Source organism: Lethenteron reissneri, chromosome 58 (assembly GCF_015708825.2).
Source record: "Lethenteron reissneri isolate LAM-NWPU_2019-01 chromosome 58, ASM1570882v1, whole genome shotgun sequence".
Taxonomy (NCBI): domain Eukaryota; kingdom Metazoa; phylum Chordata; class Hyperoartia; order Petromyzontiformes; family Petromyzontidae; genus Lethenteron; species Lethenteron reissneri.
The window spans coordinates 8,439,395-8,464,213 of NC_083836.1; the positions used below are offsets into that span (position 1 = coordinate 8,439,395).

Here is a 24,819-nt window from a genome sequence, read left to right on the forward strand (position 1 = left end):
TGTTTTGTAGCCTTTGAAGTTTTTTTAGGTTGCCAGTGGAGGTCCGGACTAAGACGGAGTTGCAATAGTCAAGGCAAGACCAAACTATGCAACCTGCCAATGTGTTGGCAATTTCAGTGGAGATGAAAGGATGTAGGTGTCTGAGAGCCTTCAGGTGAAAGTTACATGAACTGATATGGTTGGTTTGACGGTCAAAGTATAAAGTTGAATCTACACAAAAAAGCACCGTACACCAACACTAAGTAAACAGCCGATCAAAGATGAGAGGAAAATAATGTTTTATAACATTCTGGACAATATCAGTGTTCAAATGTGTCTCGGCCTCGCTGTGCGCTGCGTTGCACCGCGAGCTCAGTAGTTAACCTCGCGTCCAATAAACCCTCAGAGCCAGGATGAACGTCCGACTGCAAACGTCATTTATTGAATTTAACGAGGTAAAGCTGGTGAGAAAACAGCACAGATACAGCATCTGTTATAACCCGGAAACACCAACACAATGAATGAACACCACAGCATCAGAACATTGTGTTAGATAACATGTTTCTTAACAATAGACCCTGGATGGACCAGGCCCCTACATTACCACTGAATAACTATACAAGAGCATAAGCTGCTGTGTTACATAAAGGCACATCGTATATTCATCACACTGCACCCCAAATGTACAGTATTACACATAACACTAAGTTGTGGATGAGATATTTCGTCATCCTTGCTCTCAGGATCGCAATATAGTTACTTGGGTACAAGTTTGACTCGACTTATTAAATTACAAGTAACATTCACAATAAGGAAAGTAACAGGCTTCGTTGTTAACTAGGCCTCGTATTTATCATAACAATTTAACAGCGTTATAAAGGCATTTACATCATTATAACGGTCATTCTAACATTATAACAGCATTGCCAATATTATAAGAACATAAACGAACTTACAGACAATGCTTCTTAAAGTCCCACAATGGACAATTGCGGCCGGCTTCACTGGGACGCGATGTGTGCCGCCATCTTGAATTATGTGTGTAATGGCCGACGCCCGCGTGGTTGAGTGGGAATCTTAAATCGCCACTTCCTGGTCACGTGACCAAAATTAGCATCATTAACAGGAAATTCCTGTGTACATACGCCCCCCCCCCATCTGCCGTGAGGCAAAACTCCTGCCGTGAGGCAGAACAAAATGAAAGTTAGGTTTGATCATTTCGGTGAGCTAACTTTCTTTGGTTTGGTCGATTACACGAAATTTTATGAAATGTCACAACATTTCGATGACACCAAAATGCAGGGCCTATCAAAATATACAAGGTACTTTGACTTTGTTAGACTAGTTCACAAGTGATGAGGAACGAATGCAAATCACCAGGAAAGCTCCTCAGCTTTGTGGCCCAGAATGATCTGATGCAGACGGTTCCCGATGCGACAAAGTTACTCCAGCTGGTGGTGCTCAATATACCAGCTACAACAGCGTCCGTTGAAAGGTCGTTCTCTGCTTTTAAACGACTCGAAACATATAGTCGGAATCAGACTGACCAAGGACGACTTTCATCCCTGGCAATCGTCTCTATTGAGACAGGGATGACATCTTTGTCCAGAAGGATAGGCGAATGGACTTCATTAACAAGCAATATATATTTCCATTTGCGTTGACTGTGTTTGAATAGTGGAACTGCATTCGCCTATAAAACGTGAATCGAATACGTAACTTACCTGTATGTGTGTGTTGTAAAGAATGCTATTGAATATGAAACATGGGGTCGCCTAACCAAGTCATTGTGCAACCTGCCAATTGAATGGGGCATTCAAGTTACTTCTATCGGGTTCATAAGTGTGTAAATCTGACTCTGATACTAGCCAGTGCCTCCCCAGCCATTGACCTCACCGCACATCACTGATGCCTACTCTATTGAGGGCCATATTGGCATGTAAATAAGTAATATTTAAAAATACTTTTTTGAAAACATTCTTTAATGAAATGTACCCTACTAGTAATGGAAAAACTCCAAGACTCCAGGAAGTGGCCCCGAAGCTTGCCATAACGTGAGGGACTGTGGTGATTTACAGCCAACGTTAGTTGAGTGTGGACAATTAGACCCAAGGCGAAACATAACATATAAAAAAAGATTGTTTAACAATATTTTCATTTTATTTTTTATGATAGAATATAGTATTGTCATCAGTGTAACATAAGTATACCAAACTCACTTGATGCAGCAAATCTGGCTGTGACGGTCCCACCTGATGACGGAGACTTGTGTTGCCTCCGAAACGTCGTGATTTTTATTTTTATTAATTTTTATTTCATTTTTTACCTACGTGACTTTAACGAAAGAATCCTTGCAGTCACGAAAGCTTCAAATCTAGAAATAAGTATACCAAGTTTGCAGTCAATACCACATTGGGAAGTGGGTTAAAATTGAGTTACAAGATTTGAGGATACGACAACAACAACAGAGTGAGTTAATAGAAAGCGTGTCAAAAAATATCGATTATTATAGATACACAAAAGCAGTACAACAAATGTTGTAGGTAAAATGTAATTTTTATCCTCACAGAAACGTATTTGAAACATAAAAAATGCACAGTAATACAAATGATTAAAAAGCTAGGTTTTTTTTCTTGCAAAATACATACACTGTACAGTACATGATATGGAGTCCACGCGAGTTTTCTTGGTAAGGGGACTTTATAGTTTCAGTAACGTACACTAAGAATGTATCAATTGATGGAACAATGCATGAGCAGAGATGGGCATGGGTAAAATCAAATCTAAAAGCAGAAAATTGATAAGATAGGCCACGATGAACATACGTGGTGAATGATATCCGAACTGGTCCTGGGCACACACAATTTACCAATCCCAACTTCCACGTCTATGATCACCAGTCACCAAATTGCACTGAGCAGCGTGGGGGAGTATGGTCAAACGATCCGCACGACCCGAACGATGTACAGAGGAAATCATCCAGATGTGGATTGACAAGACTGTCCACATGGACACAAGCAAATGTTCAACAGTATACATTTGTACAGCAATAGAAAATGGTCACCCATATTTATTAAGTTGAATATAAAAAAGTCAGGGGTTCAGCATTAAGACATAAATCCTTGAGTAAGGAGATGGAGCGATGAAATCAGCTCTTGTGTGGGTGCTATGTGGATCATTTCATTGTCTGGCAAAACAACCTTCTACCTCCTCGTGGTGCCGGACGGGCAACGCTGTCGTGGACAGTGCCGTGGGGGGAGGGCCAATTCCGATTGGCCTTTCCCCTCATGGCGTATGTGACCACCACAGCGGCTATATGGGGGCTCTGGACGGGTGTGAGGGGCTGGTAACCCCTCCACCTTCAATAAATTACCACTAAACCACGACTGAAATATCTAACCAATAAGCTTGTGCTGGGGGGACAAGCGTCTATGACGTCTCCTGGCCAAGCCCCATTTGGCGGAGCCAAATGGGGCTTGGTCAGGAAGCTGCTAGATTTTTTGTGCAGCCCATGGGCTTGTAATTACCAACACGCTGTTCCGGCATCGGCGCATCCACACAACATCATGGATGCATGCCGGGTCCAAGCAAGAACAACTACTGAACTACATAGTGACGGATCAGCGGATGCGAGCCCATATCCTTGACACCAGGACTTACCATGGAGCTGATCTGCCCTCTGACCATCGACTAGTCATCTGTAAGATGCGCCTGCCATTCTTCCACTCCGGTTGTGGGTATACACCCAGGACCCCATTCCAACCTAAGGTGGCCTGGTCTCAGTTAGCTGTTGAAAGTTGCAAGCAAGAATTTCATCATCACTTGTGGCTGGGGTTGGCATCGTCCCCCACTCCTCCTGATGTCGAGGGTATATGGGCAAGGTTTAGGACTGTGACTCATGCAGCTACAATGGCTGCATTTGGTACGCGGTCCAGACCTCCCCAGAGACCTTGGCTGACAGAGCAGGTGTTCAGGATCTTTGAGAAAAAGCGACAGGTCCACTCTAATCGTCTACAGCATCCCACGTTAGAGAATGAGGAGGTTTACCGCAGCCTTCGCTTGGAGGTTCGGAGAGCTGTGAGGCGCTGCAAGGATGGGTGGTGGTCGCGGGTTGTTGAGGAGATGGAGTCTGCCTCAGTGTCCCGTGATCACAAATCCCTATTTAACTCCATCAAAAAAGGAATCTGCAGCGCACATCTATTACCATCATTAGGGAAAAAAACGGTGATCCAATCTCCGACCCCAATGAACAGGTTTGCAGATTTGCTGAGCATTTCTGTGAGGTCCTGGGGGAGGAGAAATCCTTCAGCCAGGAAAACAACGTGGCACGAAGTGGGGATGACCCTGCTGAGACTGCGGTGCCTCAAACATTGGAAGAAGTCACCTCCTGTGAGTGGTTGGATGAGGTGTCATCTGTTGAGGAAGTACTGAAGGCGATCCAGAGTCTGAGACCAGGAAAGGCACCGGGCAGAGATAATCTCCCAAGTGAAATGCTGAGGGAGGGTGGTGTTTGTGCACAGACTGCCCTACATGACATTATAACAACAGTCTGGACCACTGGATGGGTTCCGCAGGGTTGGAAGGATGCCCTGGTGGTCCCCCTCTTTAAGAAGGGGGACAGACTGTAACAACTACAGGGGCATCTCACTCCAGTGTGCAGGGAAAGGTCCTGGCAAGGATTATTCAACATTGCCTTGCTAGGCACGCTGAGGAGAGGCTTGCGAAGCCCCAATGCGGTTTCAGGAAAGGGCAGTCTTGCACAGATGTCATATTTTCTGTCCACCTGCTACAGCAGAGGTGTAGGGAATTCCAACAAGACCTACATCTCTGCTATATTGACCTGGTCAAGGCCTATGATACCATCAGTAGGCCTGGGCTCTGGGTTGTTCTTCGTGCTTTCGGAGTCCCTGACCCCCTGCTCACAATCATTAAGGACCTTCATGATGGTGTACGGGCCCGGGTAAAACTACATGGCCAGGAGTCAGAGCCATTCCCTGTACACCTTGGGGTGCGACACGGATGTTCTCTGGCTCCCACATTATTTAACATCTATTTTGACCACGTAGTTCGTGAAGCCTTCAATAGCTCTACCGGAGGAATTTCCATTTGGTACAGATATAATGGGAGGCTGATCGATGCCCGGGTGCGGTCAAGGGATGGCTCCCTATTGGTCAACCACGTTATGTATGACGATGATTTGGTAATTGCTGCTCATTCAGAGGAGGAGTTGGAGACACTGCTGCTGAAACTGGAGCGTGCCACTAAGAGGTGGGGCCTTACCATCAGCCCACCAAAACTAAATACCTGCCTGGGTATTTTGTACCATCAGACACTCCATCCCCACAACTCCCAATCGGTGATGGGGCAGTTGTGGAGAGAGTGGAGAGTTTCCCATACCTGGGCAGTGCGCTCATGACCAACTTCGGTTTAGTAGCAGAGGTCTCACTCCAAATCAGTCGAGCGGCAATATCTTTTCATCGGTTTTGTAACGCTGTGTGGAAGCTACCTGGTCTGTCGCTCCGCACGAAGCTTCAGGTCTTCTCGGCCACAGTCATTCCCTCCCTTCTCTACGCTTGCAAAACGTGGACCCCCCTAATGGAACATCTTCGCTGGTTAGAAACATTTAGGCTGGCCAGCCTACGATCCATCCTGGGTTTAACCAGGCTGGATTGTGTGAGCTCACAAATCCTTGAAAGATCTGGGCAAAGTCCTATCGGTGTGTTCTTCCGGCAGGCAAGACTGCGTTGGCTGGGTCATGTAGCCCGCATGCCCAGCCACCGCATGCAACAACAATGGAGGGCGGAGGAGCGACGCTCACAAAAATTAGCGGAGTGCCGGTTGGCTAAAGCACAGCATGTTGGTACAGTAGGGGGCACAGGTGGTGCATCAGCCAGTCGTCTCAGTCAGTCGACCCGTGGCACCTGGGTCTGCCCCGTGACCTTCTGCCAGTGGGCGTTCGACACTTCACGTGACCTCAATTTGCACATAGCCTGGCACAAGCGTTGTGGTGATGTCACTGCCACTTAGTGGCGAATGGCAGTTGTTGTTATTACATCGCAGGATGCCGAGAGTTATCAGTGGCTTGGGGAGCGCCTTCATTCAGCAGTGGAATAATCATAGCTGCACGATACAAAAATCATCACACGCGTGATATCGATATGGTAAAAGACAATCATCATTCACTGTTTCACCAGCCAGCGTTGAGCATCCATCGCTGAACACTCGTCTGGTGCAGAGTCTCACTCAGATGCCTATCGCTCGTCGTGCGGCTCCTCCTTCTGTAGAGGATCGCCCTCGAGTGGCTGCATGTGAAGCTTGGCAGCATCCCTGGTCGTGCTTCTGGCGAGGGGATCTTTGGGGCGGACGGAGCTGGTGGCGGAGGAGATTCGTGAGTGCCTATGGGAGGGAAACATTTTTCACGCATGCCCATGGGAGGCACACTCCATCTATCCATCAGCAATGGGAGGGCGTATAGAGGGCATAATATTCTTATATGTAAAAATAAAGTTTGGCTGACTGGCCATGCACTGCCCAAAACGCAGAGGGGAGGGAGGCACCCGAATGGCCGGAACGTGGGTGCTGTTCTTTTCCCAGAAAACTTTGCAACTCTGGGCGAAAGCATCGTTGACTTGAGTGAGGGACATCGTGAGTGGGAAACAGATGAACTCGGCATGCTTATTTCGATTCACCACCAAGTCTTAAGTTCAGTGGTGAGTGATATCAGAACAGGTGCTGGGTCTCCCTTCCTCGGCCAATCTAGCTTTACATGAGTACCCGGTGCAGTGATTAACAACACTTGGAAGATAAAGGTGGTTGGGCGTGGTATTGGCCACACCACCTCTGCAATGTGTCCAATATGTGTGTATTTTTTACAGGAATCTCCCGCATGATGTCAGATTAAACGTGGTGACCATTCCTCAGATAGATGTCCAAACTTCCCAGGGAGGGGGAGAAAGGAAGGGTTGGTCCCTAAATGTAAAAGTTTTAAATAGGGCCCTACATTAACTATACAATTTATATGTTTTATTTGATGACTGGATTCCTGCCTGCGTAGCCAGATTCTTTGTGTGCGGTGATTGAAGTTATCACACACATCTGGAACAAAGAGGAGAGCGGTGGGGATAGAGTGAAAGGGCATGAATCGGAGAGGAAAGCTAGAAAGAGAGAGAGAGAAATGGGAATGGGAGAGCAAGGGAAAGCGACAAGCAGTGGGAGGAAAGGGAGAGGTGGTAATAAGGAGAAAAAGGGTGATAGGTGAGAGAAACAGAGAGGGGGAGGGAAGCCCTGCGGTGGCGAGATGTTAACTACCTCGCCTGGTATGCAGGAGGTTTTGAGTTTGATCCCGACCCTGACACAGATTTATTTAGAGCTTGCATGCTCTCCCTGTGCTTGCGTGGATTTTTGTCCGTGTTCTCTGCTTTCTTCCTCCACATTTAGAATCAATATACGTTGAAGAATATGTGGCTGCTATAAATTTCCACGTGATAAACCACTTCGTTGAGCTATCATTTGTGGCCAGGTCGCTTGTGAAAACGAGCTAAATAGCTCAGTGGCTCTTACCTGGTAAAATAAAATAAGTAATAGTAAAAAAAAGTTTTTAAAAACATGCTTTAATGACATGTACCGTACTAGTAATGGAATAACTCTACGACTCCAAAAGTAGCCCCGAAGCTTGCCATAACGTAAGGGGCCGTGGTGATTTACAGCCAACGTCAGTTGAGCGTGGACAAGTTGCAGTCAATACCGCATTGGGAAATGGGTTAAAATTGAGTTACAAAATTTGAGGATACAACAGACAGAGTGAGTTAACAAAAAGCGTGTAAAAAAAAGTTTGAGTTCATAGTTTAAGTGGATCAAATAGAGTGGACAAAGAAGAGCGAGGGAGAGGTAGAAGAGGGTATGAAGGAATAGACTGATGGTCATGGCCAAATGACGTGTAGGTTGCTAGTTATGAAATTAACGGCATCTTGTAAATTTCAACAAAATGCCAATGTTCTGGTCAAGCCCAACGCAGCATTCTAGCCCCCGTCCACTTTTGGGCCAATCCATCAGTCCAACTGAAACTGGATACTCAGATCCTGGAGCAGCTCTCGGCACGTGCAATGAAACATCGCGGTATTATTTGGAAGGAAAAAAACGAAACGCGAAAACACATGGGAGAGAGCTGTGCAGCGCTCCACTTCGAAAAACACCCGAGCAAGTCCAAATCTCGTTGCGTACCTCTGCACGGCGCTCATGAACCGTTCGCGGAACTTCTCGCCGACGAAGAAGTAGATGAGCGGGTCGAGGCAGCTGTTGAAGGCGGCGAAGCAGACGGTGGCCACCACCGACTTCTGCAGGTAGAGCTTCGTGTCGCAGCTGCTGTGGCGGTTGATGAGCTTGTGGAGCAGCAGCGTGCGCTGCACGTGGTACGGGATGAAGCAGACCACGAACACCGTGAGCACCAGGACGATCATGCGCACCGCGCGCTTCCGCACGTTCGAGTCCCTGCGCTGGCCTTCTGAGGTCTTCATCAGCGCCCGGGCGATGGCCGCGTAGCAGATGATGATTATCGCGAACGGGATGAGGACTCCGACCACCAGGGCGAGGTAGTTCATGGCAAAAATCATTTTCAGGCTGCTGCCCGAGCTCTCGAAGCACAGGGTCCTCCCGCTGGACGTGACGTGCTGGCCACTGAGAAGGAATGGGGAGGTGATCAGGGTCACAAAGACCCAAATGGACACGCAGGCGATGACCGCATGCCTCGCCGTGACGGCCTTGAACGAGCGCACGGGGTGAACCACGGCCAGGTAGCGCGTCACGCTGAGGCCGGTGAGGAAGAAGATGCTGCTGTACAGGTTGGCGTAGAAGGCGAACGAGCTGATGCGGCACATCGCGTCCCCGAACGGCCAGTCGCCGTCACGCACGTAGTAGACGACGCGCAGTGGCAGCGTCAGCACGAAGAACATGTCGGCGAAGGCCAGGTTGATGAGGTAGATGGTGCTGGCACTCTTGGTCCGCGTGAGACACAGGAAGACGTAGAGCGCGATGGCATTGCCCATCATCCCGATGATGCAGACGATGCCGTAGATCGCCGAGTAGATGGGGTACTTGTAGGAGTCATCCATTGAGCAGGAACCTGACCCATTGGGAGCTGCGCTTGGGTTCATCGTCACGATCGTCGGGCTTCTCTACCAGTTACACAGCTGAACAAACAATACGGTGATGGATTATCAATGTGCTTATGGTCGCATTAGCAACTTTAGCAAATGTTTCGGTTTATATCACTCATTCCAACTCATGTGTTGAGGACTGAGTCTAACAGACTGTTACAACTCATCTGCACTGTGTTCAACCACCATGCTGCAGGCTACAGCATCTCTCTGCTTCCATTGCAGGGCTCCAAATTTTAATTCCCTCCACTTGTCTATTTACCTAAGTTTCTTTTTTATTTTTTTCATTAAACTATGTTGAACGAATAATCACTTGAAATGGAACTTCTTGTGGCATATGTACATGTTTGATAATCGAACGTATCAACTACCCGTACACTATACGGTTTAATTTCAGTAATTGAGTATTCATAACATTCGTTTTTTAAACATATTGTCGGAGATCTAACATATAAAATCAAACATAGCGACAGGTATTGTCATATGATGGTCTTGTACATTGTTTCGTGTCAAAACGGGATTAATGACAGCCCAACATTAGGAACAATCGGGAAATTGGAGGCTGCTTTAAGAACGCAACGAGGAGGCTGTCGGCTGTGAAACAGCTTGGTGCGTCGAGGAAAAGGAAGCGATTGCGAGGTGCGATTGCATCGGAGACTCTGGCAAGTCACTGCTCAATAGTCTTAAAGTGCTTTTCTTGAAAAGCAATCAAATGATTCACCTGTGCTGCAAGCGCTTACCTTGTGAGAAGGCAGCACTCTGGGTTGGTCGGCTTGCGTCTTCAGTGTGCGTCGACTTGCGTGTCGAAACAGTAAATATATGCCGGGTAATTTATGGTGCAACCGGCGAAGAGGAAACACGTAGTTGAACCTACCCACCTTGGTCATCTGTTCAGAGACATGCCTGCCAAGTTGGCTCCTGCGCGGATTAGGAAAGCAGCACAGTGAGCGGATGTCAGTCAAATATTGGGCCATGCAGTTCCTCGCTCACGCCATTGCTGGTGGAATGGCCTTGACGATAATGTCTAGAGCAGTATATTTCTTGAACTTTGTTTGGCCCATGGACCACCCAGCCCCCTGTCATAGTGATGGGTCCATCAGCGTCTGACAAAACCTCTTTTCAACCCCTCGTGAAGCAGTCCAGCCCACCCAGCTGCCAGGGTACAGCCACTGCTCAGCGCAGCCTGATCGAAATGAAGAAACACCGGACTTTTAGGAATGAAAATGTAGCAAAACGAAACATAACTAAACAATCACAAAACATTCAACCTACTCGCGTCTCCTCAGAAAAGTCATCCCCACCGCTTATTGGGGTCTCGACGCTGGAAACTCCCCCGGGGCCTCGTGCCAGATCAGGTTACTGTCTCGGACTCCTGAGTTCTGATGTAGGAGCAGCTTGCAGCCTCAAACTCCCGGGCTCTGATTCAGTGAGAACACGTCTGTCACTAGTTGCAGCAGCGTGAATGCCTGTGAGACTCAAAACCTCCGTACTCGGCGGTACTGTAGACGTCGAACGCCCAAGCATTTCGTCTTCCAGAAATCATTCGTGCCTTGGAGACTCCCAACCTCCGTCATCGGCAGGGCTGTAGATGTCGTACGGCCACTGGTCACAGGTTGCAGAAATGTGGAGGCCTGGGAAGTTCATCAACGGTGAACTCTCCCTCCTGGAAGGCACACAATGAAAGCGGGGTACGACCATCACCCAGAGACACGGCATTTTGGGTGACCACGCAGATGTGCCACTGGGCAGCATCACGGTGCCACTTACCGCCCGTCGGCCACTTCCCTCCTGTCACTCTCCACGGGGCTCCACCCTCTCCCGTGAGTCTCCCTGTTCTGCCAATGAGACACCTCCCCCAACACTTAGCACCGAACCGAGAGAGGGGCGGAACGAGGTGGGGGAGCTCGCAAGGGCCGCTACAGCCGCAACCCCTTACCGACACAACGCAATCACTTATCTCTAAATGGCAGCACTTACCGTATTTTCCTGCATATACCCCGCATACGCATATACCCCGCAAAAATAGCGTTTTGTGTAACACAAATTTCAGATAGCCCGCACGTCCATATACCCCGCATGCATTCATATCTTTAACGTCGTTACCACAGTTTAATTCCATCATATTAATACGAAGTTTACATTTGTAATACATTCCACTATCAATTGTTATCATTAAAATCATAACGTGCACAAAGAAAACAAACTAACTGGAAACGAGTGAACTTGAAACAGTAAATAAGTAACAAAAGTAAATATCCAATAAATAAGTAACACATAACTGGTAGATAAGTAAGTACATTTTTAGCACCTATAATTTGAGCACTGAGCAGATAATAGTGGCACTACGGTAACGCCGTTGCCTCGCCCCCCCCCCCTCTCCCTCCCCCAGCTCTCCCGTCACCGTTAAACAAAGTGCGCCCACTTCAAACATTGTCGTTTAATTGTACAAATAATTCGAATAATTTAAAACGTGATAACAAGTGCGATTTTAGTGTGAGTGGTTTATTCATCAGTGCTTTAGCCAAAGGTAAGTGTTGCATAGTGGATAGTCCTACCATGAAAACATTAAACGAGTCATGACATGTCACACGTGTAAAATACTTTTGGGATAGCCCGCACCTCCATATACCCCGCAGGGTCTTGTTTTGTTTGTAAAAAGTGGTATACCCCGCGGGTTATATGCGGGAAAATAGGTAATACAAAATTATTCATATTACCTTACATGAAAAATAGTTTTTACGCAGCTATAATGTGTTAATTTATATCTCATGGTTAGGGTAGTTTAGTCAGGGTAGTTTACCGAATTTTTTACCTATGAAATACTAGTAGAACATAAATTAACGCCCGAAACAAAAGTTTTATGATTCATTCCGGATCAGTCTGCACTCATATCACAGCCCGCGGACCACCTGGAGGACCGTGATGGGTCACTCACTGGTGGTTCACGTACCGAGCAATTTTTGTGGAACCTATCTCACTCGTTAAGCGAGACACGCCTGTACTACACTTTTTAGCTGCCCCAATGTGTTTATATAGATACAGTATAGGTACATAGATTACAATTACCAATGAAAGGCCATTGGGTCAACTGTATTTTGATCATCTTTTATTTAAACGTATATATACATCTTTCTAATAGATTAATAATGTGCAACGATGCCTACCAGTCACGTGCGGTCAGGGGAGGCAGGGGAGGCAGAGCCTCACCTGCAATACTCCATTGAAAATAGCTGTTACGAAAAGTAAAATAATATGAAATAAATATTAAGATTTTTCCACTGATCTGTGTTATAAATGTCATTTATGTATGATTCCAATAAGTTTTATAGTCAAATCGCCAAATTTGCGGAGCTTCACTCCAAATACAGGGAGAGACGAGAGGCGAGGAGGCAGAGACCAGCTCAGCCTCCCCTCTATTGCGCAACCCCTCCGAAACTGGATGGAGTGCGGGCAATAAGCGCATGCCTGTTACTATCTCAGTATGTCACCAATGTCATTTTTATAGACCCCTTCATGACATGTCCTCGCCTTCCATACTCCAGGTAACTTATTTCACGCATGTGTATAAATATATTTAGGCTCGCTGGTCTCGTCATGAAACTGCAATGAAAAAGCACAAAGGGAGGCAGCTATCACATGTGCCTCACTGAGGGGGGCATGTCTTGAGCCCGCGTAATTGACGCACGCTCTCCCTCCACGTTAGCTAGCTCGAGCAAAACATTTCCAGCGGCTGCAAAAACGGAAAACGTTATATCTAACCTTAAACAAGTTCTCAAAGTTGGACTTTCAATAAAAACAGGGAGTGATAAACAATGGAAGACCAATGCCTGAGCTTAAGAACCTACTTCAAACGAAGGGACAGAAAATAACACGGTCGTTTCAAATGAAGTGGTACCAACGAAAAGACTGGCTATGTGGCTGTGCTACTGCTTCTCCTGCCTTCTGTTCTCCACTTTTTGGACGAAGGCAAGATTTTTTTTACTTGAAAAATCTACCAAGGAGCCTCAACAAACATGAAAAATTGACAACTCACATTCAAAGCCAAATTGCTTTAAGACTTTTGGAACTTCAAGGATAGATCTAGCTTTGGATGAACAGTGGAGATTAAATATTAGCATCTACAATGCTAAAGTACTGTAAAGGAAAATCGTGAGATTTTAAAAGACCTTCGTGTTGCGATCGAAACATCGTGATCTATTAATTTCTATCTATGTTACTTTACTGAAAGAGCCAAAGAATATGGATTCCTACAGTCACGAAAGCTTAAAATGAAGATTTAAAATACCTTATTAATGCAACCTGCTTCCTCGCCAAACAGGAATTAGCATTTCGTGGTAACGATGAGAGGTGCAAGCTCTTCTAATCGTGGCAACTATGTGGAGCTATTACATGCTTTTGCTGAGAAAGATTAAAAGTTAGCTCGACATTTGGAGACATCCACTGTGTTTTCTGGCTTATCAAACAGAATAAAGAACTATTTAATCGAAGCAATCAGTGATGCAATTAGAAATGATATCAAAGAGGAGATTAATGCAGCCCCATTTGTTGCATTCGAAGTAGACGAGACAACGGATGTCACAAACAAAGCCCAGGTCTCTGTAATGTTGCGTTATGTGGCTGTAAGTGAGGTGACTTGTGAGGTGAGGGAAGCGTTCTTGGGATTTAATGATGTGAATGATGACAGACGAGCACCGGCTATTGCTGATTATGTTTTGGGAGTGTTTGGGAAACACAATTGCGTTGAAAAGTTGGTAGCCCAGGCTTATGGCGGAGCCTCTGTGATGGCATCAGATCTTAATGCGGTGCTGGCCAAGATTAAATAAAAGGTACACGAAGCCACGTTTATGCACACAAATTGAACCTGGTGCCCTCAGCATTCAGCAAAATGTATGCCTGACTGTAAAAGTTTTTTTTAAACAGTTGACGGACTTGCGACGTTTTTTAATAAATCGACCAAGCACACCCACCTACTGGATGATGTTGTGAATCGACATTTACTAAGAGCAGCGTCCACAAGATGGAGCTCAAATTCTGGACACGTGCAGATGATCAGCATGTACCAATCTGATCTGCATGCTGTGTTCCGGATTATGAGCGAAAATCCCGATGGTTGGGACAATGACACTCTGATGATGGCCGCCGGATATGATCTCTGGCTGTCAAAACCATCATCCTGCTTCCTCAGAATGGCATATGAGGGCATTGTCAATGAAACTGATGCACTTTTTCGTGTGCTGCAGAATAAAGTAATGGACATCGGATTCTGCTGTGCGCGAATCTGCGACACAATGGGAGTTGTGGAACGCCAGATACAATAATAAAAATTCAATTTATAACGTGCGCAAATTTGCGGATGTAACGGTCCACAACTCAGAGATGCGGAGCCAAGCTCAGTGTCGCTCGAAAGCATGGTTATAGAGGTGAGTTTTTAAGTCTCTCTTGCAGGAGGCGACTGAGGTGATGCTGCGAATGTGCAGAGGGGTGATAGCGTTCCAGACTGTTGGGGCTGCCAACGAGAAGCGGCACATAGACATGACCATCCTGGATCTTGGTATCAAGAGGAGGTCGTGAGGCGCGCTGCGCAGGCATCTGCCGTGTGTTGAGCTGCAAGTCGTCAATAATGAAGAAAGGTACGGCAGGCAGGCAGATGTGAAGGCATTGTGGCAGAGGCCGGCGATCTTGTATATGACCCTACTGGAGATGGGTAGCCAGTTGAGGGCAGGGAGACAAGCAAGTGCGTCGAGACAGGGGATGAGTGTGGCCAATGACGACGCGTGCAAGGTTGTTTTGTAGTCTTTGAAGTTTTTTTAGGTTGCCAGTGAAGGTCCGGACTAAGATGGAGTTGCAAAATTCAAGGTGAGACCAAACTATGCAACATGCCAATGTGTTGGCAATTTCAGTGGAGATGAGAGGATGTAGTTGTCTGAGAGCCTTCAGGTGAAAGTTACATGAACTGATATGGTTGGTTTGACGGTCAAAGTATAAAGTTGAATCTACACAATAAAGCACCGTACACCAACACTAAGTAAACAGCCGATCAGAGATGAGAGGAAAATAATGTTTTATAACAATCTGGACAATATCAGTGTTCAAATGTGTCTCGGCCTCGCTGTGTGCTGCGTTGCACCGCTGAGTAGTTAACCTCGCGTCCAATAAACCCTCAGAGCCAGAATGAACGTCCGACTCCTAAACGTCATTTATTGAATTTAACGAGGTAAAACTGGGAACCTCATTTGCCAGTAAAAATATGATAATTGTTTTTTTTACCCTTCTATCTGGCAACAAAACTGACACCTTTTTACAAGGAGTCAGTGTTTGCATAGACTGCAATACCTGCAGTCATTATACAAACAAAAAAAACATAACTCTGATAATGTGCACTGTCCCTGAAGTTGATTGGTCCACACCCGAGACAGCTTTCCTTAGAGCCTAGTCTCACATGGGTTGGACCAGATGACGCCAAAAGGCGCACAACTCAAAGACAATCCACCATCAGAGTATGAGAGCTCGGGGCAAGCATCTACACTATGGGAACCTCATTTGCCAGTAAAAATATGATAATTGGTTTTTTACCCTTCTATCTGGCAACAAAACTGACACCTTTTTACAAGGAGTCATGTTTGCATGACTGCATGTATTGCAGTCTATGCAAACATGACTCTGTTGGGGCCGCTGGTCCCCGGAGTCCCTCCCTGCTCCGTGCCTATGGCAGGGGCTCCGCCGTGCGCCGACCTCTCGCTGCTCTGCGAGCAGCTGCTGCCGTCGCTGGGCTCATCGCCCGACGGCTCCCCTCCCTGGTCCGTCCCTCCGCGAGCTCGTGTGAGAGGCATAGCTCGCCGCACGCCCTCGTTCACCTGCAGACGCTGCGTTGTCTCTCCACGGATCACGCGCTATTAAACGGGGGTCGGGGGCGAACGACGCTGCCCTCACACTGCGCGAGTCCCGGCGGCGACAGACGGATCGGGGACCTGCGGACGCACCGACCCCTTCACCCACACTACGAGCGCACACACCTGCACACACGCGACACCCACTCGTGCGCCGCTCTACGCAGCGCTCACTCACGTGGTGAACCACAGTGTACACACGCGCACCCACACTCTCACACTGCACGACAATATCACGCGAGACCACGTTTCGCTATTAATGATTTATTATCTGATACCTGGTAATTTAATGTTAAATCAGTGAGTCGACGAGGCTGGCCTACGCTGATACCTTTATACCTATTCCCGATTTATCTGCTATGATTCTAATTCACCTACTTACTTCCTGCTGGATGCCCACGGCGGTTCGTTGATCCCGTGCTCGCAGCGCACCTCGATGCGTCTCACGGACGATCGGGTCGCTGGACTGGAGAGCGTCCTGTCGCCTGGCGCTGGAGAGAAGAGCGCTATTTTCCCTCTGCGCTCCTCTATTTATCCTCCCTACCTCAAAGGGGATGCTGCGCTAAACAATGGGCTCGCGATCCTCTGGCACGCGCACGGCGGTTCTGGGCGCTGTTGATATGCTAATCAGTGTGCTGCGTGCAAGGCGTAAATCCTACTTAATCCCTTACCCTCCCTAACAATGGGGCCTGCGCGCTCAAGCGCAATTATCCCAACCCTCCATGACTATGCGCAACAGCCCCTGTGACCCCGCTATTCATGCTGTCCCGTGCCTCCCCTGCTCGCCCCGTCGACCCGTGGGAGTGTGTGTGGGGGGAAATGCGCCTCAACCGCGGTGGCCGAATGCCCCACGCCGCGACCATACCATATTAAGGCCGGCCGCAGCGCCGCGGTGCCACGTAGCACGGGGGAGGTCATCCAATCCCCTGATCGCCGGAAACCGTGAGAATTAATCCCGATAAGGGTCTCTCGGATAAAAACCGGTCGGCCAGGCGACCTCCCCTCGGAGCTCTATGGGGGGGGGGGGGGAAATGAGTGCGGGTGTGTTCATGTGAGGTGAGGTGAGGGGGACGCGGGGTCGGCTCCGTTGCTTGGTGGTGGCGAGGTCGGGGATTTGGTGCCTGCCGAACGGCTTCGTGGCGGCGGCATCACAACTCCTTGTAAAAAGGTGTCAGTTTTGTTGCAAAATAGAAGGGTAAAAATCCAATTATCGAGGTAAAACTGGTGAGAAAACAGCAGATACAGCATCTGTTATAACCCGGAAACACCAACATAATGAATGAACACCACAGCATCAGAACATTGTCTTAGATAACATGTTTCTCAACAATAGACCCTGGATGGACCAGGCCCCTACATTACCACTGAATAACTATACAAGAGCATAAGCTGCTGTGTTACATAAAGGCACATCGTGTATTCATCACACTGCACCCCAAATGTACAGTATTACATATAACACTAAATTGTGGATGAGATTTCGTCATCCTTGCTCTCAGGATCGCAATATAGTTACTTGGGTAAAAGTTTGACTCGACTTATTCAATTACAAGTAACATTCACAATAAGGAAAGTAGCAGGCTTCGTTGTTAACTAGGCCTCGTATTCATCATAACAATTTAACAGCGTTATAAAGGCATTCACATCATTATAACGGTCATTCTAACATTATAACAGCATTGCCAATATCATAAGAACATAAACGAGCTTACAGATAATGCTTCTTAAAGTCCCACAATGGATAATTGCAGCTGGCTTCACTGGTACGCGATGTGTGCCGCCATCTTGAATTATGTGTGTAATGGCCGACGCCCACGTGGTTGAGCGGGAATCTTAAATCGCAACTTCCTGGTCACGTGACCAAAAATTAGCATCAAAAACAGGAAATTCCTGTGTACATATGCCCACCCCCCATCTGCCGTGAGGCAAAACTCCTGCCGTGAGGCAGAACAAAATGAAAGTTAGGCTTTGATCATTTCGGTGAGCTAACTTTCCTTGGTTTGGTCGATTACACGAAATTTTATGAAATGTCACAACATGTCGATGACACCAAACTGCAGGGCCTATCAAAATATGCAAGGTACTTTGACTTTGTTAGATTAAAGACTGATATTATCGGATTGTATAGTTCACAAATGGTGATGAACGAATGCAAATCACCCGGACAGCTCCTCAGCTTTTTGGCCCAGAATGATCTGATGCAGACGGTTCCCGATGCGACAAAGTTACTCCAGCTGGTGCTCACTATACCAGCTACAACAGCGTCCATTGAAAGGTCGTTCTCTGCTTTGAAACGACTTGAAACGTATAGTCGGAATCAGACTGACCAAGGACCACTTTCATCCCTGGCAATCGTCTCTATTGAGACAGGGATGACATCTTTGTCCAGAAGGATAGGTGAATGGACTTCATTAACAAGTAAAGGTAAAACCATGCAATATATATTTTCATTTGCGTTGACTGAGTATGAATAGTGGAACTGCATTCGCCTATGAAACGTGAATCGAATACGTAACTTACCTGTATGCGTGTGTTGTAAAGAATGCTGATAATGAATATGAAACATGGGGTCATCTAACCAATAGTCATTGTGCAACCTGCCAATTGAATGGTAGAACTCCGCGACTCCATGAAGTGACCCCGAAGCTTGCCATAACGTAAGTGACTGTGGTGATTTACAGCCAACGTCAGTTGAGCGTGGACAATTAGACCCAAGGCGAAACATAACATATAAAAAAGATTGTTTAAAAATATTTTCATTTTATTTTTATGATAGAATATAGTATTGTCATCATTATGACATAAGTATACCAAATTTGCAGTCGATACCACATTGGGAAGTGGGTTAAAATTGAGTTACAAGATTTGAGAATACGACAACAACAACAGAGTGAGTTAATAGAAAGTGTGTAAAAAATATCGATTATTATAGATATACAAAAGCAGTATAACAAATGTTTTAGGTAAAATGCAAATTTTATTCTCACAGAAACGTATTTGAAACATAAAAAATGCAAAGTAATACAAATGATAAAAGCTAGGTTTTTTTTCTTGCAAAATACATACACTCTACAGTACATGCCATGGAGTCCACGCGAGTTGTCTTGGTAAGGGGACTTTATAGTTTCAGTAACGTACACTAAGAATGTATCAGATGCAGATGTTGGTGAAATGTACTTTATGTTACAAAAATTGATGGAACAATGCATGAGCAGAGATGGGCACGGGTAAAACCAATTCGAAAAGCAGCAAATTGATCAAATAGGCCACGACTAACTTTCGTGGTGAGTAATATCAGAACTGGTCCTGGGTACACATAATTTACCAATCCCATCTCCCACGTCTATGATCACCACTGTCACCAACTTGCACTGACCAACGTGGGGAAGTATGGTCAAACGATCCGCACGACCCGAACGACGTAGAGAGGAAATTATCCAGATGTGAAAAGACAAGACTGTCCACATGGACACAAGCAAATGTTCAACAGTATACATTTGTACAGCAATACAAAACGGCCACCAATATGTATAAAATTAAATATTAAAAAGTTAGGGGTTCAGCATTACGACATTAATCCTTGAGTAAGGAGATGGAGCGATGAAATCAGCTCTTGTGCGGGTGCTATGTGGATCATTACATCGCAGGATGCCGAGAGTTAGCAGTGGCTTGGGAAGCGCCTTCATCCAGCAGTGGAATAATCATAGCTGCACGGTACAACAATCATCACACGCGTGGTATCGATATGGTAAAAGACAATCATCATTCATTGTTTCCCCAGCCAGCGTTGGGCATCTATCGCTGAACACTCGTCTGGTGCGGAGTCTCACTCAGACGCCTGTCACTCGTCGGTCTCCTCTTGCGGCTCCTCCTTCTGTAGAGGATCGCCCTCGAGTGGCTGCATGTGAAGCTTGGCAGCATCCCTGGTCGTGCTTCTGGCGAGGGGATCTTTGGGGCGGACGGAGCTGGTGGCGGAGGTGATTCGTGAGCGCCTGTTGGAGGGGAACATTTTTCGTGCGTGAACATGGGAGGGACACTCCATCTATCAGCAATACAAGCAAGGGAGGGTGTGAAGAGGGCATGATGGTACTCTATCTTATATATAAATTGGCTGGCTGGCCATGCACTGCACAGCACGCAGAGAGGAGGGAGACACCCGAATATCCGGCACGTGGGTGCTGCTCTTCTCCCAGAAGACTTTGCAACTCTGGGCGAAAGCAACGTTGACTTGAGTGAGAGACATTGTGAGTAGGAAACAGATGAACTCGGCATCCTTATTTCGATTCACCGCTATGGCTAACTTCAGTGTCGTGTGATATCAGAACAGGTGTTGGGCCTCTCTTCCTAGGTCAACCTAGCTTTACATGAGTACCTGGTGCAGTCATTAACAGCACTAGGAAGATAAAGGTGGTTGGGCAAGGTATTGGCTACACCACCTCTGCAATGTGTCCAATGTGTGTGTATTTTTTGCAGGAATCTGCCTGCATGATGTCAAATTAAAACGTGGTCACCATTCCTCAGAGATAGATTTCGAAACTTCCCAGGGAGGGGCTAGAAAGGAAGGGTTGGTCCCTAAATGTAAAACTTTTTAAATAGGGCCCTACATTAACTATACTTTATTTGATGGCTGTATTCCTGCCTGCATAGCGAGATTCCTTGCGTGCGGTGGTTGAAGTTATCACACACATCTGTAACAACGAGGAGAGCGATGGAGAGAGAGCGAAAGGGCATGAATCGTAGAGGAAAGCGAGAGAGAGAGAAATGGGAAGGGGAGAGCGAGGGAAAGCGACAAGCAGTGGGAGGAAAGGAGGAAAGGGAGAGGAGAGCAATGGTGAGAGGTGAGAGAAACAGGGAGATAGGGAGAGGGAAGCCCTGCGGTGGTGAGATGTTAACTCCCTTGCCTAGAGGTTTTGTGTTTGACCCTGACACCTGTATATTTGGAGATTTGCGTGTTACTCTTCCCGTCATCCTGTGGATTTTTCTCCGGGTCTTCCGGTTTCCCCCTCTACATATTTAGCTGATATCAATGTCCACGTGATAAGCCACTTTGTCGAGCTATCATTTGTGGCAAGGTCGCTTGTTAAAAAATAGCTATGAGGCTCAGTGGGCCTTACCTGATAGAATACAAAATGTAGTTCACAATTTAAGTGGGTGAGTGGAGGGGGAAGAGAGAGGGAAGGAGAGGTAGACGGAGGGTGGAAAGGAATAAAGACACAAAGATAAAAAATAGACAACACAATAAATTGTGATGTACAGAAGGCAAGAGAAATGTGGGGAGAAACAGGGCTTGACATAAGATTTTTTGGCTGGGAAGGATGGACAGACACGGCCAAAGAACGTGTATGGGTTGCTAGTCTTATACAATACAATTTATCCAGCATCTTACAACAAAATACCAAATGTTCTGGCCTCCAGGGGGAGAGGAGGCACCAATTGTTCCGCTATGACCCCTCTTGCACCACTTTGAAGGTCGCGTCTACAGCAGCATCTTAGTCCCCAGTTCACTTTTGGGCAACTCCATCAATCAAACTGAGAACAGATACTCAGTTCCTAAAACAGCTCTCCGGCACGTGAGGTCAAACGTCAGGGCATTATGCCCCGAAGGAACACATTCCTGCGGAGGGAGCTGGTAGGAACGTCGGGTTGCTCGGTCAATGGTCAGGGTCAACGACGGCATGGTGGGCGGGCACAAGCCGGCGTGAGTAGGTTAAACGTTGAGTTTTATAAGGGCACCACAGGGTGACCAGCCCCTCCCCAGCCAGCCCCACCCTCCCCTACCCACCCAGCCCCTCCCTGCACGACAGACACAATAATCCCCTGTGGGCTGGTGTAACCAGGAGGTTCCTACCAGTATAAAACGCGACAACACATGGGAGAGAGCTGTGCAGTGCGCCACCTCGAAAAACACCCGAGCAAGTCCAAATCTCGTTGCGTACCTCCGCACGGCGCTCATGAACCGTTCGCGGAACTTCTCGCCGACGAAGAAGTAGATGAGCGGGTCGAGGCAGCTGTTGAAGGCGGCGAAGCAGACGGTGGCCACCACCGACTTCTGCAGGTAGAGCTTCGTGTCGCAGCTGCTGTGGCGGTTGATGAGCTTGTGGAGCAGCAGCGTGCGCTGCACGTGGTACGGGATGAAGCAGACCACGAACACGGCCAGCACCTGCAGCACGAACTCATCATCGATGTCATTGCGATCGCCACCGGCATGGAATCATTCCACGTTTTGATACAAACCGAACGAGCCGTCTGTCGCATTGAGGCGACATGGAGGTGCGTGCAACGACGTGCTTGTTTTTTAAATCCTTTATATTAAGTTCGCTTGCTTGCGTGCTTATGACCGTGCAAATCTTTCGGTCGTTTTTTAACCCACTTCCCGTGATCCAATCGAGCTGACATTTTGCACACAGACTCGTTGTGCGAGACAATTAATGTTCGTGAAAAATGTTTCCAAAATTTTCCACATTTTAGGAAAAAAATTTCATATTTAATTTAAAATACCAATGTGATACAAATGAAACTCTTACTCAAGAAAAACAGAAATGAATAATAAAATAAAACCGATTCCACGCATATAAAGGATTTAGAGTGAAAAACTTTGTTTTTACGGGTTAATTTTTCTTAAGATCACGCCCAATGAATGATTTCACACCGTGAAGTTCGTGTAACAACAAAATGCGGATTGCGACAGGCGGGTCTAAATGCGATCGCATCTCGTGACGCTCTCTGAAAACAGTGGACGCGTTCATATTGTAGAGGGAGGTGGTGGGGGCGGGGTGCAGAGGGGGTAGGGCTGTTCCCAAAGCCTGGACAGAGCTCCAGGCTTTGGGAACAGCAGAAGAGAATGAGAAACCTCCCACTGAAAGAACATCTGTGAAGCTACTGGACATTTGTGAAAAAGAGCTTTAAAGCTTATCGTATTCCTCCAATATGAATACAGATTTTGATTCTGAGATTAACTGAGGACTTTGGCAGAAAGTTTTGAATATCAGAACAGAGAGTGTGTGCAGAGAGGAATAGAGCGAGATGAGATGGGAGAGGTAGGAGAGTGGTGAGGGGGAAGAGAGTGAGATGAAAGGAGAGAGGTAGGGGAGTGCACAGAGGGAAACAGAGTGAGCTGAGACAAGAAAGGTCGATAGAGTTGTCCACAGAGAATCTTGAAGATTGTAATTTTGTGGTACTTAAATTCATCCGTCATTGGATTGGGAGACAGTGGAGCGATCGGATAATTGGGTGATATAGAATAAAGGTGCCACTTCTTTGAAGTGTCCAGCTGTATTTTGTTGCAGATAGTGGTTCGCCGTTCGATCCTAGCGGCCACCCTGGTTAACACTGCGTGGTATTTTAATCGTTACATTTGTGACGTTATACGAGAAAATAAATCGGCCACGTGCGCCGACGTCACTGTGAAAAATGACTCTCAATGCAACGTCACCCAGAAAAAATCCGCAGAGCACAATCGTCTCCCCCTCCTCTATACTGGCAGACCATGCCCGTCTGTGCATCACAGCGTCTGCCTCCGTGGTAGCGTAGCACTCGTGAGAATGGTGCAGCACACCAGGTTCGCGCTCAGTTATCATCGGTTCGCACGTCGAATACGTACCAGCACGATCATCCGCACGGCGCGCTTGCACGCGTTTGAATCTCTGCGCTGTGCCATCGGGGAGTTCATCAGGGTGCGCGCGATGGCCACGTAGCAGGCGACGATGGTCGCGAACGGGACGAGGACTCCGATCACCAGGGCGATGTAATTCATGGCCAATATCATCACCAGGCTGCCGCCACTCTTACTCTCGAAGCAGAGCGTCCTCCCGCTCGACGTGACGTGCTGGCCGTTGAGCAGGAACGGGGAGGTGAGCAGCGCCACGAAGACCCAGATGGACACGCAGGCGATGACCGCGCGCCGCGCCGTGACGGCCTTGAGCGAGCGCACGGGGTGAACCACGGCCAGGTAGCGCGTCACACTGAGGCCGGTGAGGAAGAAGATGCTGCCGTAGAGGTTGACGTAGAAGGCGAACGAGCTGATGCGGCACATCACGTCCCCGAACGGCCAGTCGCCGTCGCGCACGTAGTAGACGACGCGCAGCGGCAGAATGAGCACGAAGAACATGTCTGCGAGGGCCAGGTTGATGAAGTAGATGGTGCTGGCCAGTTTCGTCCTCGTCAGGTGCAGGAAGACGTAGAGCGCGATCGAGTTGCCCGTGATCCCGATGATGAAGACGATGCCGTAGACGGCCGAGTAGACGGGGTACTTGTAGGAGTCAGTCTGTTGGGCAGAGGCTGCCGCCGCTGATGCTGCTGTTCATTTTGGGAGCTTCGCTCGAGTCCATGGTTGGCAGGGCAGCTCCCGTGGTCGGCTTCGCTGCTGTTCCTGCTCGGGGTAGAGTTGGACACGCGTGTAGAGAGTGGGTATATTTATTGCTGCGGAAATCTCGCAATCACAATTATTAAACAGGAAGTATATCTCATTCCCATATCTATTGCTCCACATTTGAAGAAAAAAACATGTGAAAATTGGTTCTTTACCCTTCTATCTGGCAACAAAACTGACACCTTTTTGCAAGGAGTCATGTTTGTATAGACCGCAATACCTGCAGTCATAAATACAAACAAAAGACATAACTCTGATAATGTGCACTGTCCTTGAAGTTGATTGGTCCACACCCGAGACAGCTTTCCTTCGAGCCTAGTCTCATATGGGTTGGACCAGATGACGCCAAAAGGCGCCTTTAGGCTCGAAGGAAAGCTGTCTCGGGTGTGGACCAATCAACTTCAAGGACAGTGCACATTATCAGAGTTATGTC

At 47.3% G+C, this 24,819-nt stretch overlaps 2 protein-coding genes across 2 annotated transcripts in view; both read right to left on the bottom strand.

Moving 5' to 3' along the window:
* LOC133357462 (uncharacterized) overlaps window positions 1–24,819 on the bottom strand; it is a 77,501-nt gene that overhangs the window by 23,800 nt on the left and 28,882 nt on the right. The window contains exons 3-4 of the mRNA XM_061575406.1: window positions 23,619–24,313; window positions 21,955–22,178 (exon numbers count right to left, since the gene is read on the bottom strand). Of these exons, the coding sequence (XP_061431390.1) occupies window positions 21,955–22,178; window positions 23,619–24,313 (919 nt within the window). The remainder of the gene's footprint in view (window positions 1–21,954; window positions 22,179–23,618; window positions 24,314–24,819) is intronic.
* On the bottom strand, window positions 8,028–9,957 carry LOC133357567 (cysteinyl leukotriene receptor 1-like). The gene is made up of 2 exons (XM_061575555.1): window positions 9,872–9,957; window positions 8,028–9,164 (listed from the first exon to the last, which is right to left on the bottom strand). The coding sequence occupies exon 2, from the start codon at window positions 9,126–9,128 to the stop codon at window positions 8,028–8,030; it is 1,101 nt and encodes a 366-aa protein (XP_061431539.1). The 5' UTR covers window positions 9,129–9,164; window positions 9,872–9,957.

Bases quoted from the DNA above. Each gene is read 5' to 3' on its own strand.
- LOC133357567 (XM_061575555.1), bottom strand. From the start codon at position 9,128: ATGAACCCAAGCGCAGCTCCCAATGGGTCAGGTTCCTGCTCAATGGAT.